The 15,330-nt window shown below is 38.9% G+C and overlaps 1 protein-coding gene across 3 annotated transcripts in view; it reads left to right on the top strand.

The window, feature by feature from the left end:
* LRP1B (LDL receptor related protein 1B) overlaps positions 1-15,330 on the top strand; it is a 630,666-nt gene that overhangs the window by 154,116 nt on the left and 461,220 nt on the right. For all 3 annotated transcript variants that reach the window (XM_041717598.2, XM_032749504.3, XM_041717597.2), the window contains exon 2: positions 4,003-4,128. In XM_041717598.2, the coding sequence (XP_041573532.2) occupies positions 4,003-4,128 (126 nt within the window). The remainder of the gene's footprint in view (positions 1-4,002; positions 4,129-15,330) is intronic.

Here is a 15,330-nt window from a genome sequence, read left to right as displayed (position 1 = left end):
TTATCATTTTTATTCATGTGTTTAATGGTTCATTCCTTGATTTAACCACCCTCAAGTAGAAAAAGAACGATGTTCACACACGCATCCCCCTAGTCTATGTGCATCTTTTCTTTCCCTCTTCCTTGAAAATGGAGAGGGAATTTAAAATTTCAGCTTTTGTTGTTTGTTTCACTTGAAACACAGTGAAAATATTTTTTTAAGTGCCAAATTAAAACAATTAGTGAGGCATTCTTACTTCACATTGACCTTAGGCTATTGCTATAAAAGCTTTTAAATATTATGTTGTTTGATCTCTTATCCTTCAACATTCATTCCCATCGTGCTTGTATCATATCCTTCAAAAGCTTCCCTAGGAATGTGCTTTTTGGGTTAGCGCGCACATGCGGTGTTTCTGAATATTTAGTGAAAGCCTAATGAGCAGGCTCCCTGCTCTGGTGGATCAAGACGTGATGAGGCTGAGTTTTGCCCTTTGAAGAGCGTTGCCATATGGGAGGTTTGTGTTTTTCGGGCTCTCTCAGGTGCTCTTGGCAGATGGAGCTGGAAGTGCTCGGAAGATGGAGCACCAAGCAACGCCCATGAAGGTGTCTGGGGGTCACCAGGACCACAGCAGGAGCCTGGCAGATCCACAGAGCACCCAAGCAAGGCACTGCTGGGAGTGGAAAGCACAATTCTGGGATTCAGCAGCATCTCTGGACACCTGGTTCCTTCACCAAGGCAGTTCTTAATTAGATTCACAGTGAATAGTTTCCAGTCCCGTGACAGAGCTGGAGAGCACTCAATTATATAAATGTTATCTCCCATTTAGTTCAGTTCAAAAGCCCCATTGACCTGATTTTCTTCATTGCAATCCCTCAAATAGGAAAGATCCACATCCTTTGACCCTAAAGAGTGACCACAGGCAGTGATCTTCATCCCTACTTTTTTAGGAGCTGAATGCCAGTTTACAGAGCAAATGCCTTTTTAATCCAGGAGCATTCCTGGTCCAGGCAGACATCAGTCTCTGCCTCGTGTCCTTGTTGGTTAGTTTCCCTTGTTTCTCTTTTCTTTTATCATCATAATGAAATTTTGGTTTTCCAAGTTCAATGTAATTTCATACAATATAATTCTAGTTGCTTTCCTAATGAAGATTTTGAGTTTTGTCTTCTTTAAAAAACGTTCATCTTTAAAAAAGAAAAAAAAAACCAACACATTTTTGGCTGTGGGAACATTGACTTTAAACAAAGGCACCAGGTTTTCTATTTCTTTTTTTTTTAAACTTTCCTTCTAAGAGGCACTGCCAGGTGTTTGCAGCATAGGATGGGAGCAGAGGAGTAGGATCCTTAGGGAGGCAAGGCTTTCATTTACCCAGAGAGGGATGATTTCTCACCATCTGCTCTGTATCTCAGAGAACTGGGATGTTAAAAACGTGATTTTTTCCATCCACTGGGAGCTTTCCTGCACAGCTCACGTATTACAGAAAGAAAAAGATGTCATTGAAAAGAACTGTTTTACTTCTGGGCCATCATAGACGATTATTTTTCAGCAAAAAGGTTGTTGTGATTTTTTGTTGTATTTTTTTAAAGCCCGCTAATTAGTGAGTGTTCATAATTAACTGGTCAAATTCATTCTGCAAAGAAAACAGCTGAAAACAAAAATAATTTTGTGGTTATGCAAAATAAAAACATTTGAGAAAGCACTTTCAGAGCCAATAAAACCCTGAGGTAATATTAAGCTGCTTTATTCTAAACAAAATCTATTTTTTAAAGTGTTTTATAAGTTAGTGTTTTTTTCACTCTGCTAAGTTTTTCTCAAGGTAGAGAATATAAAAAGCTTAGATCTCTATAATTTATCTATTGTTGCATAAAATGGAAAGCAAAAATTTAATAGTATGGAAATAGCTTAATTTTTTCCATTTTTTAAAAAAAGATAGCAAACAAGTCTTTTTTCAAGTACAAACATTCAACTCTGAGCTCAATGTGAAATTGCTTTTTAGAACTCCTTTATAGCCAGTTACTTAGGCTATTTTCATAATCTTTGCCCAAAAGAGGAGCAAATGCAAGATTGTTTTGCGTAGACGTGTGTGACCATCTGCAGATTTGCAAGAAGCAGTTGCTCTAAGGAAGGGATAATCACCCTGCCAGGTTTTGTTTCAGACAAGATTTCTGTTCTATAGGTGCTGTACGTGTAGTTATTTGGGGAGGTTCATGTGGAACCAGACACTTGTGTGACCTTGACTGTAGAAGTGTTTTCACAACTTTACATTTCTATATTTATTCAGTAACATTTTTCACTTAGCTGTCAGTTCAGAAGCCTCTCTAAATAAATAAATAAATTTGTTACTTTTAATAATGAAAGAATTTTCAACTACTTTTTGCTCTAAGGAATAAACATTCCAGAGCTGAATAAATAAGTGGACATGTTTGGCAATGCTCTTTTTAATATTTCCAGGTCTGTTGGAAGCAGATGTGCAATACACAGAAAATTACAGTTCATCTTGTAGTAAAAGCAAAAATGTATCATGGTTTTCAATAATACTCTAAAACCAAATATTATAGAGTTTTTCTGTGTACTTCTCACTCTACTCTACATCTTTGAAATGCTAAAACTTGCCAAACTCTCTCCCTCTGCCTGACTTCCAGGATGGTCTTTCAAGATGTGTTATCAAAGCAGAGCCTTTAATCATCTCCCTGAAAGCTTTAAGCAAAACCACTCCATGTAAACTTAGACTCTTAATTATGCAGTTGCTCATTTTTGATGTTGAGGGGAAGGAATTAAGATATAACAAAAAATACTTTCATTCTTGCAGTCTTAAAAGAAGTTGTGCTATAGTTATTTTAAGAAATATGAAATATATCTACATAGTGGTACAAATTTGGCTTGTTGTAAAATTGAATTGTGTCAGTAGTTGAGAACCTGACCTTGGAAGTGAGGTCTGCACATAGGAAATTATTAAATTATTACTCTAATAAAGGATTCTTGTTGTTTTTTTCTTTAGTGATAATACATCCCATTGCTTTTGGAGGAACTAAGCCAATGGAGAGATCTATGAGTGGATTGGGTTTTGTCTCCTCCTTTATGCTTGGTTTTATGTCTTTGTGGCAGTATTGACTCCACTGAAGTTATTTCTCTCTTGTGCCAGTGCAAGAATAATGAGGAAACCTTTTCCCAGCAATCTGCAATGTAACCTTGTGGAAGACACTACTGTAATTTATATATTGATAAAATGAATATAATATATTGCACAGAGGTTTTGTGAGCTTTAATTAATATTAGAATAGTTTTACATTGAATAATGATGGAATAGTCTTGAGTTAATTAACTCTAGATCTCAAGGACATCAGCCTGTGGTGGTTGAAAGCAGCAGAGTGTGTGTGCCAAACTTCCAGAACTGCCCTCTTTTAAAAGCCATTGTTTTCAAGGTGCCCTAGTGTTGACTTTAAATTCTTTGTTTGCTAATTTGTCACGTGAAATATAAGACAATTTTAATATAAAATGAAGGAAGGATTTGGTCATTAAGATATGTCTAAGGAAATAGTTGAAAATAGATGTGTTTACTTAAGTAGAACTTAGGCTGCTTACAAAAATACATCCTTGAAAATTTGATTACTTGAAACAATTTAAAAGTATTTTCTGTGGCAGGAGAGGTGAGTCAGGAGCCTCCCTGCTGGTAACACACCATTAAAGCTTGTTGGTTTCTATCTGGTGAGCAAATTTCCTTCACGCTGAAATATTTTTAAAAAAACAGATTTACTTAAAATTTTATTCCGTTAAAGTTCATGGTGATGTTGTTCCTCTCAGGTTGGAAGGGTGATGGGCAGCTCCCACTGAACCCTCAGCTGGATGTCAGAGTTCCCTAAGTGAGGGTATCAGATACCCCTAAATTATTGCTTCATACTGTTCCTATCATTTCCTTTGATTTTTGCTTTTTGAATCATTTCATTTTCATTTTTGATTTTCATTGTGCCTTTTCTTTTTTTTTCCTTCACCTGTAACCATTTCACTCTAACCCATTCTCATTTCCAGAAGAGCATCCCTTGTGTGACGTAGGGGAGTTCCTGTGCCACGATGGCATCACTTGTGTGTCCTGGCACTGGCTGTGTGACGGGGAGCCCGACTGCCCTGATGATTCTGATGAGTCCTTAGACACGTGTAAGTAAAGGAGGAGCTGCTCTTTTATTTTATCTGCCTTTGAACTGAAACGTTTTTGGTCACACTGACTATACAACTGAAAGGGCAGATGTGGGAATCCAGGGCTTCCCTCTGGCTGCCCTGGCAGGTCTGGGACCCTGGCAGGGGTCAGGAACCCCCCTGGACAGAGCCCCCAGAGACACTGTCTGTGATCTCTGCCCATGGAAAAGAGTTTTCAATCTTACAGGATCAATTACCAGCTCTGAGTGGTTGATATAAGTAATAATTAAGTGTGGCACAGGTGAAAAAGTAAAATTTTAGGATTTTAGATTAGGGGTACAAAGGGGACAAGATGGAGGAAATTGGGTGTGCCTTGTCCTTTTTCTCCTTCTTCATGCCCTCCATGTTTCACTGTGGTGTTGGCATTTTTCTGTTGGTTCAGGCTGGGGACACGCTGTTCAACGTAGGTGACAGATATTGGCACGTTATTGTAAATCCAGCACAGGTAGTTTCTGGTATTTAATGTTTGTACCATCCCACTGAGGGCAGAGCCCCACACGCTGCCCTGCAGGACAGAGCTGCGGCAGGGCAGCAGAACATGTTAGAGATAAACAGAATAAACAACCTTGAAACCAGCACAGACTAATCATGGCTTCTGCTTTGGCAGCGGGGCTGAAAGAGACTTTCTACAATTCAGAATCATCAATGCCACAGATTCTAACAGACAGATTCCATTTTGTTTTATAAATCTCTTCCTGTTGAGGGGAGCATGTTGCATTCTTAGTGTAGGTGAGAGAAGCAATGGATGAGAGGGAAGGTGGTTTTTTTTGTGCCACTGTGCCATGAGCACTGTCACTGGAGCATGTGTGCCCTCTGCTCTCCCAGAGCTGTCCATGGCTGAGGGGGCACAGGCAAAGTCAGGCACAGGAAAATGTGCTTCTCTAAATGCATTTATGGGGAGCTGGGGTGGACGACAAGAGCGCAAACTATTTTCAATACAAATATGAAAAGCATACAAACATCAAAGGGAAGAATGAAAGACGATGTGAGAGCTGTGAAGGGGGAAATAAACAAAGGAAGATGATGGAAAGCTTTAATAAAGCATATTTAATTATTGTGAAGACCTTTTTGGGTTTTTTTAGGTTTTTAATATGGCTAAGACTTTTGAACACCAGAGTAACAACCTTACAGACTTTTGTTCTTATCAGCCTTGTAGACTACTGATGAGGTGTTATTAAATCTTAATGTTCCCTTGTTTCCTGTGTTCTGAGGAAAATGAGGGAATTTCCTGATTTTATCCCCAGGATAATCACTTAATGTAAGAGAAGAACCATGTATTTTGTATCAAAGCAATACTGACAATCAGGAAGGCTGGAAATAGAGTTTGCTGCTCAAAGAAAAGAAAATATCAAACATCAGACAGTATTAAGGAGTCTAATCTTTAAAATGAGGGACAGAAGCTCAAGATGTCTGGGAGCCATTTCTGTCTGGGCAAACACTGCAGTGCTGATTGCAGCCTTCCTGCTCCAGAGCTCCTTCTCTGCTACTGATCACAAAATTGCCTCGGGGCTCTGGGGAGGATGCTCTGATTAACCACCCTGCACACACTTTGGGATCCTCAGCCACCACATCCTGCAGTGGGAAGCGTTGGGTACAGCTGGGGTTTTGTTACTGCACTGCTGACTGATCTCCCCCTTCTCTGATGTGTTTTCAAGCACAGTGTTAATATGTGCAGGTAAAAGTTTTTCTGACTAATGAATATCGAGGTAGGAGCACACAAGTGGTCACACACAGAGTTTTTAACTTGCCTCCTGATATTCACCATGTAGTTCCAAATCCAACAGCTCACTGGATGCCCAGGGATTTTCCTCTTGAGAACTTCACATGCTTTGTAAGACCTGTGTTCAGCAGCTCCATTTAAAGTTGTGACATATTAAAAACATGGCATTTGGAGTTTGTTGATGGCTGGAGGTAATGGGAAAGAGTCTACACTTTTCTTATCATCAACCATTATGGTCCTCTTGGAAACCTTTCCCTTTGCAAATGTGAACAGTTTATGTCAGATGCTTTCCTTAGGCTGTCCTAAGCCAAAGGCAGGAGTCAGCACCGTGGCTTTTCTGGGCATAGAGAAAGAAGGTGTTTGAATCCTTGTTCTTTCCAGCTTCCAGGGCCTTTGCTGAGGAGCAAATGAGGTGCCTGAGCCACAACTGAGTGTGTGAGACAAAAATTGCCTTAGATCTGCTGCCCTCTCTCACCTCCTCAGGGTAACTCAGCCCAGGACTGAGTGAGAACCAAGAGACAGCACTGGGACATTGGGTGGAACTCTTATATAATTGCTTACAATTTTGTTTTGCACTGGATGGTTCTGTATTTATTGGTCAGCACAATTTTCTGTCAAAATGTTGAAGTTTTTGTGCCTACTTTGGCTTCATCAGGTAAGTTGTTTCTTACTAAAAATGAATATAATGCTTCTGAATTTTTTTGGTGCTCATACTTTGTACACGGTGTCTGTAGAAACTTATAAATTACATAAAAATATTCTTATGATATTTTTGATCCCTGGTGCTAATACCAGGGACACAGCATTCAGTTTTTGTGCAGTTGTGTGTCTGTTTGTTTTAGATTAATTTGTCAGCTTTTTTTTTGACTTGCATCTGATGAATTATTTGTTGTAGCCTGACAGATATTGCTAGTTGTTCCTATAGCCATAAACAAATGGATTTGGATTGATTTTCTGTGGATTTGTGCCTAGTAATAGGGTTTTCTGGGTTCTAATAATGTGCAATCATTGATCAAAGCTTTTCCTGTGAGTGGAAGCTCTTAACTTCTCTCCTGTGGGAATTTCAAACTGTACAAAAGGAGAGAAATTCTCAAGCTGCAGCTTTTCCCATGGTGAGACTATGAGAAGTCTTATTAGTCTCATTGTTCAAGCATCTATCTACAAAAAACATCCAGGAACTAAATATCTTTGTGAGCAATCTCCTGGTGGTGTTTTAACCAAGTTTTGCAACAGAACCTGAAAGTTGTTTGGCTGTACAAACACACATGATATGCCTGTATCAACTAATTGCATCAGGAACCCACCCAAAATCCTACATATCCTGACTCTGCCTGTGTGTTCTTCTCAGGCAGCAGAAAGCTTCCAGCACCAGGCTGTTCCCCTTCTACTTCCCACCTTCCTCTAAATGGTCTCACAAACAGTTGGTAAAATCATCAGTGAACCCCTTCAGCAGCTACACTTGTGTTCTCCTCCATTTCTTAGCAGCTGTAGTTCTTTCTGCTCTCTGAAGATGTTGCTTTTTACAGTACCAAGATACCTCAGTAACTTATAATGAATAATTTAGTGAACAAATTCTGTTGCTTTTCTCTTCCAGGGTTGTTCATGAGAAAATTGATTTTTGAAAAAAAAACCAAAATGTATTAATAAAACTCCTGACCAAGTAATTTTTATGCTTTCTTGGGTGGTCTCTCGGTTGTTCATGGGTTTTTTGCAAATAGTCAGGATTCAAAAATCAATTTACTCAACCTAATCAGATGATGCTAGGTTCTTCAGTAGCCTAAATCAGCAAGCTCACTCAAAATCAATAGAACGTTATCAGACAGACCAGAATCTGGCCAGACACTTTGGCTTTTACAGATAGCGAGTCTGGAGGTTGATGCAAATGTTCAGAGGAACATTTCCATTAAAAGGAAAACTAAAATGTCTGCCTGCAGACTCACCTGACACATGATGTTGGTGAGACAATTACAAAACTCAAATCCATTGTTGAAAAGCATAGAGTTTAAAAACATAACATTGACAACTATTTGTATATTTGTATCATCAGCCGACTCCACTACTGTGTGCAGTTACCACTTAGAAACATCAATGCAATACTCATTTTCTTGGGGATGGTTTTAGTGGTGTTTTTTGGGGCTTTTTGGTTATTTGTTTGATTTTTGGTATTTTGATTGGACTTTTTGGCTTATTTTACCATTCTTGCCACTAGTGTCGGTCTTAAGCTGTAAGTATTTGCATATGTCAGCAACTGTAAGTAGAGAACTTCACTAATTTTTTTGGTATCTTAAAGATCCGGTTTATAATATGTTTTTTTACCTGTGTGTTTTGTATTCCACAACTGTATCTCTCAGTAACATATTCATCCTAAGTCAGCCATGGCCAAGGAGTACTGTGGTTTCTGAAACCAGGAAAATATTTGATGTGATGTGCTATTACCTGCTTTTCTCCTCAGCCTCCTACTAACAGAGCTGAGATCTAAAAGGTGCATTGGCAAATTACTCCTTCCATTTAGTACTTAAGGCTTTTTCTGTGTTTGCAGCTTCAGAACTCATCTGGCTTGCATGTTGTTTTCAAATCTCCGCTCACCAAAGCCTCTCTGTCAGAATGTATTCTGCCAGGGTGAGGTGAAACAAAGGAGCAGGGAGGGAAGTTGCTTATTTTCTACAGCTTCTTTTTGAAGCTGTGCACACTGATTATGTGTGGGTATTGTAATGCTGGGTGCAGCAGCTCCAGCAAAGGCTGTTTGTTGTCTCTCAGCCATGGAGAAGAGAAAGGTGCTATAACAGTACCTGACAGCTGCCCTGGGAGGGACACTTGAGGTCTGGAACGAGGTTCCCCTGAGCTCCTTTCCTATCCATCTGTAGGCAGCAGAGCTCTGCAGCAGCACAGCTTCCCATTAGAACCATCTGTGACCCCAAATACTGCTTGAATGCTGTGAAATAATCCAGAGGGAATAAAACCCTACAATATCAGATCTCCCATTAACAGAGCAGCGCTCTAAAAGGAACTGCCAAGTCCAAAAGTGCTTGATGTTCATTTATTTTAGCAGCAAAAAAATCCTGAAAACCTTTCAGTCCTCAATGCCAGACTGCAACTCTTGTCTCTCCTATTGTCCTCAGCTGCCCTTTGTGATCCTGACACTGTTGCTGTGGTGTTTAAGCTTTCCTAAATGTTATCCAAATACTGTTTGCATACCTTCCACCCACACCATTTATTTGTGGCTGACTGGCCCTGCATTGAAGCAACTCTGGTTGCCATTAATAAATAATCAAGTTTGAATGGTCCTTGTCACTGGTAGTTTGGGTAGATGTATCCTTATTGTTACATGTTGAAAATATCTCTGATAATTATCTTCCTCTGGGATTTCAGGGAATGTCAGTGTCTATAATCATGATTAAACTGAAGTTGGAGGAGCAAAAGAAATGCAGCAACCAGAAGTGTCTTGTTTAAAAGCTTGAGTCTCACTTTGGTTGCTAAAAGTGTGTCTTTTATCCTCTGGATGCTAATTATGGGAGACTAGTTTCAGAAGCTTAAAAATTGTTAATTGGGTACCTCTGTTGTAGTTCTTGTACCAGCAAAGGATAAGATAATTGGATGCAATGTTGCTCTTGTGGTATGAAACAATAAAGATAAAATTTCCTAAAGCTCCTAATTCTTTTATGAGTAGATTCATTGAAATTCAATAGAAGCTGGGATCCCAAACCACTCTTTAGTAGCTTTGGAAAATCCCAGCTCAATAAATAATGTGCATACATTGAAGGTGCACTGCCATGAAGCTGCTAAAGGTAAATTAAGAAGATGCTGGACATGAGGGGAAAATGTAGTCTTTTGTTTTCACTCTCTATAATTTTGATGTGTGCAGTTACTGTTAAACAAGGAATCTGCTTTATAAAATACCTTTTTACACCTATTTTTCAGCATGATATTTAAAGTTGTTACTGGCAAGATATTAATTTAGTCTGATTTGAGATGTTGAATAGGTTTTATTTTTTCTTTGCATCAGGATTTTTCCTATCAGTAGTGTAAAACTTCTGAAGCTGTTGTAGGGAATGAACCACAGCAAAATGACAAATGTCAACAAATTTTATCCAACTGCTGCTAGTTTACATAAAATTAAGTTAAATGTTTAATGCAGCAATACAATATTGCCAGCTTTTATGTTAACTGGTGAGAAGTGTTTCTGACAGAACAAGATGAATTTTTTTGAGGAATATTAATTTTCCTGATACAATTTTTACAGACCCTGAAACAAAACACATTTCCCACTGAGGCTCTTCTTGCAGTTTACCCTGGCAAAGCTTCTGTGGTTGGTGAACACTGGTAAAGAAAAGACTTATAAAGGCATTTTTATTCTGGCTGGAACTTTTGCCATCCTGTTTTCTGGCATGTAGCCTATCAGGGCTGCTGGCTTCATCCCATCCAGGTACTTTGCTGTTGGCTGCTGGAAAACATCTTGGTGACTGTGACCTGGGCTTCAGCTTTTGACCTCTTTTTTCTCCTTTCTCCATCGTTTGGAAAACCAGAGAGTCAGCCCCTCCAGGAGATGTAGTTTTGCTGGGGTGATGGGATTGCTGATGTTCTGACAGCTAATGGGGTATCAGAGCAAACAGTCTGGAAAGGATGAGTGTCCATGGTGCTCGTGCCCTCGAAGCCCTTTGGGAAGGTGACAGAGAAGCACCCCAGTGAGACAATTCCTGCTCTGCCATCAGTGTGGAGGAGCTCAGCCTGTTCCACTGGGGTGTTTGGGGCTGCTCTTGATGATGCCCAGTTGTCATCCTAAGGGGGATCATTCTTGGAGGATGTTCTGCCTTTCTCTCCACGGATTGTGCTCCTTTTCCCTCTGGGCTCCTCATCTTTGGCTGCTGGGGAGCACTTGCCTGGGGCCAGGGGATAACTTTGATGTTTTTACATTTACTTCCCATCACAACCAGCATATAGGCAGAGTTGGTGAGGCTCCAGAGAACTTTTAGAGGTAATTCCTTTTTATAATTTCCCCGTGGGCTCTAATGCTACTTCTGAGGCATAAGCACGCTGTCCCATCACTGGGATACAAGCATTTGCCTTCCCTGCATAAATTAAGTTTATTCACTTTTTTTCAGGGGGAGTGACTTTAAATACTTGGTGGGATTAGACAGTGTCAGGTAACACTATGGGAAATAAAATTTACACCAGACAGAACAAAAGGATTTTGGAAGAGCAAGGTGTGACTCTGCAACTTGAATCAGAAATGCAGAGATTCTCATTCCTCTCAGTCAGGCACTGCTGCCTGAACTCTTAAAGGCTGGCAACAACAGCTTGGCCCCAGCAGCTTCACTAAGTAAGGGGCTAAAATTTCAGCTTTCTGAATAAAAAGCATTTTTTCTTAAGTAATTATTTTGCAAATGTCCTGCTACACTCAGGTATACATTGTTAAAGACTAAAAATGCTTAGTTAAATGATGTGCTTTTTTTTTTTTTCCTACTTTTTTTTATTCTATTGAAATAGAAAATATTGTTGATTTCCAAACTGAAAGTTTTTAACATTGTCCTTTACATAGTCCAAACATCCAAACCTGTTCCAGTCAATTATAATTACCTTAAAAATAGTTGAAGATATTGAATTCTGTTATCATTCTGAAGTTGATGTGTTACATATGCAGATATTTAGGCAGTTATTTATACCTTGCAAATATAAAATGTTACATTAATTCTTATTGTAGTGAAATTGATTTGGTAATGTGAGCTCATTTCTGGTGTGCTAGGAATGATTTTTGCCTTGCAAATATATAGCAGAAGATTTGTGTGGTGCACAAAAAGTTTAAGAAAGAAGAGTTCATTTGGTTTTTAAATGCTTTCAGTGCATAGGAAGAGAATAACCTTATACAAGATTTTCACTTCTATTCAGTAAAGTGCTAGAGTTTGTCACCCTCTGAGTACACAAAATGCAGTGTAATGCCTAAAATTAGATTTCATTTTGCCTTTGTGCATGGTGCAAAATATTAAAAATCTTTAATTTATTAATCTGGGGTTGTTGATGATGTCAAAACCACAACTTTTCTAGTTTGTGTCAAGGATGAGAACTACATGGGGAGGAATCATGGACTTGTTATTGCACAGAAACTCAGCAGCCCTGGCAAAAGGTCCAGGGTCAAATCAGTGTAATTTCCGTGGCTCTGTATTTTCCTTTGGAATAAAGTAAGCAACAAGAAGTTCAGTGTTGAAGGATGTAAAGGTCATTGTATCTCCCGGTGACACAGTTATTAGAAATACTACCTCCTCTTTTTTGCCTGTGCCTGATTATCCTGAGCATGATTTTCCAAAGTGATTTATGGGGAATTCAATTAAATGACTGCTGGCAAAATGAGCTTCTTTTGAGGTCTGTGGAAACATGGAGATGTAATCCAAGGCCAGCACAGAGCCTTTGAAGGGTGATGCCCAATACCTAAATCTCTGAAACAGCTCATTTATGGATTAATTGCTTGCTAAAATTGCAATTCCTGCACAGAAGCAGACCTAATGTGATATATACTCATAAGACGAAAAAATTAAAAGAGCAACCTTTTGAAAAACCTATAAAAGTAATTCATACTTTGAGGAAGACTTGTTTTGAAGTTTTTTTTTAACCCAAAACAATTTTATTTTCATACCTAAGCTATAAATTGCACCCCAAAAAAACCTCAAAAAAAGAACTGCCCACGGAGAGAGAAGAGATGGAAAGATAATGGCACGTTTTGTCTTTGCTGAGGTTGTGCTGCCTGTTAAACTGAGTTTAATGGCTTTAGTTTTTCTTTCTGAGGATTGACCTTCTTGACAGCATTTGGCCACAAGTAAGAGCCTTGTTTCAGCGTGGGCTGTCTGTCAGCTCTGTGCTCTGCTCTCACAGAGGGATGTGGCTCCTGCACTGGCTGCACAGGAGTTGCTCATGAGGCAAGTGAGGGAGCAGAGATGAGGTTACAGTGTGGGGTTTGTTTGGGTTTCACTTAGAAACCCCTTAGGATATGTTGGTCCCCATTTCTATGCACATTTATTTACAATCCACTTAATTTGTGTTCTGTTTAACAACAGTTTTATTTTTTCTTTTCTCCTCTTTCATATTTATGTCCTTGCACATCTCTCAAGGCCTTCTGTACATCAGTTAAGCCCTTTCACTGTAGCACTGCATTTTCACAGAGTATTTTGTTTCTCCCTAATGCTTGCTGTTGCTTTATTCATTACTTTCACACTTTTCTTGCTGTTTTTCTTAGTTCTGCTGACAAACTATTAAAACTGCTATGAAAACTATTTTTTCATTTTCCATGTTCCTTTATTTTTCCTCTCTTATCATCATCAACAGGTTCCCTTTCCCCTCTCACAGGTCTCAGCAACTTTGCTGATACCCAGACCTACTCATTCACTTTCTGTCTCAGTTTTTATCTTCCCATTAATAGTCCTTTGTGCCTTGCTGTCCTGTGATGCTGTTGTTCAAGAGTCAGCATGAGGAAAAGAGAATATTTTGGGAAATGAGGAATGCACCTTTTGCAGGATAATTCAGCCAAATCCCAGAGCTGATTGTTGATTTTTAGGCTGAGGATGTTGATTTTTAGTCTGTCATTTAGGCTTTCTCTGCCAGGAATAGCTCTGGTATAAGGGAAGTGGAGAAATTGCTGTATCACAGCAATGTCTAATCAATAGACATTGACAAAATGTGGAAACATATTTAGGAGAAAACATAAGACTATAGCATCATCAAACCCCTTCTTGGCTCTGCTGACATCAAAAGGTAATTTTGGATAACACAGGGATTTAGCAATTATAGCAATCTTGGGTATGAAATGTGTTTTTGAAAGGTTTTTATCTGAGGTGATGCTACTTCACCCATTTGCACTGAGGATCATCACAAATGTTTATAATTATAATGATGCATCTGGCCTGTAGATCCTACACTGGGAGAAATGTCATGGGCTTAAATAGAAGGCTGGATGGAATTCTTATTTTTCACTTGAAATTGCCAGGGTAATAATAATTTTTCTTCTCCTTCAAAATTAACGATGAACACAACTCTCATCAGCAAGCAGGTGAATTTCTGGAAGAAGAGTAAAATTGCTATTTTTGAAAATAGGGCTGTGATTTAAAGGAAGAGTTTGTGTACATTTGTATTGATGGCATGCACAGTAATTTTAGTCAGCAAAGAGGGCACTTTGCCATGGATGAAGAAACAGTGCAAGACCAAAACCTCTGCTCACAAAAAGTAGTGCATAAGTATCACAGAGGAGTGGAACTTAATAAAGCAGAAAAGGAAAAGATAAAAAAGAATTTCAAACAAATTGAGATTTAATAAGTATTTCAGTCCTTATGTTAACCTAGAAATGTACAGATCTAATCCAGAGAGTCCATGTTTTAGCAGCTCTCACTCATGTCCTTGCTCTGGGGGAAATTTAACTGTGCCATAGGAAACATTTTCAAGCTAAACACCTTCATGTCACATTGTTCAAAGATGCATCAGCATGCATGTGCAACCACTTTGGAGGACTGTGAGCTGTGCCTCACAAATGGGTCTTAAACTCTATGTAAAACTTGGAATGTGCCCACTATGAGGTAATTTCAAGTTAGTTTTACTCATGAGAGCAGCCATTTATAGGACTGGACCCAAGTTTGTATTTATACTTCCTCGCAGAGAATGTTAGATTAATTTTTTCCATCTGCCATCTATAATCTTGTTAAAGGCACAGGTATAGCTGGTAATGGTAGATATGCAATAACGTGAGTTACTTCAGAATGAGGATGTGGCAAACCTATTTTTCATTATTTAACTGTTGTAACAAAATCTAGGAGTGGGGGAGAAACCTATTTTTTCATAGTACAATAAAATCACCTCTGAAGTTTTTCTTTTTTCCTTCACTTGTTCAGCATTCATAAATAGGCCAGGGTTGCAAGGAGTGTCTCTTGCTGCCCTTCTGCTCAGGCTATGGAGAATATTGGGATGCCATTTTCTAACTAATTTTTTTTTTTTTTTGCTCTGCTTCTACACCAGGCTATTGATCTTTGAGGCAATTTTAAAAAATTATTTAGACTAAAGTTGTCTAAGGTGAGTCTCTTATTTTTGCAAGATGTAGCTTCATTTACACGTGTGCTGTGTAATCTGAAACCAATGAGCTCAAATACCAAAAACCAGGTACAAATAATGAATCACATAAGTGATGGATACCTGCTCTAGTCTGAAGAGAGCAGTTATATGGTGTAACACCTGTTTGGTTCAATAAAAAAATAAAACTCCCATTATTCTCTGCAGAAATCTGACTCTATTTTCATAGAAAAAAATAGCAGCTATTGTAATTTTGCCTTTCAATGGATTTGTCTCCACCTTCCTAACCCTTTTCAGTCCCCTGGCATCCCTGGCTCTGCTGTCAGTCCCTGGGAAGTCACATGCAGAGGGACGTGAGCTTGGGCCACAGTGTCAGCATCTGCTTTGTCCAGCATGTGAAATTA

The sequence above is a fragment of the Taeniopygia guttata genome, chromosome 7 (genome assembly GCF_048771995.1).
Source record: "Taeniopygia guttata chromosome 7, bTaeGut7.mat, whole genome shotgun sequence".
Taxonomy (NCBI): domain Eukaryota; kingdom Metazoa; phylum Chordata; class Aves; order Passeriformes; family Estrildidae; genus Taeniopygia; species Taeniopygia guttata.
The sequence above is the reverse complement of the archived record's forward strand: the minus strand, read 5'-3'. Positions and strand labels throughout refer to the sequence as shown.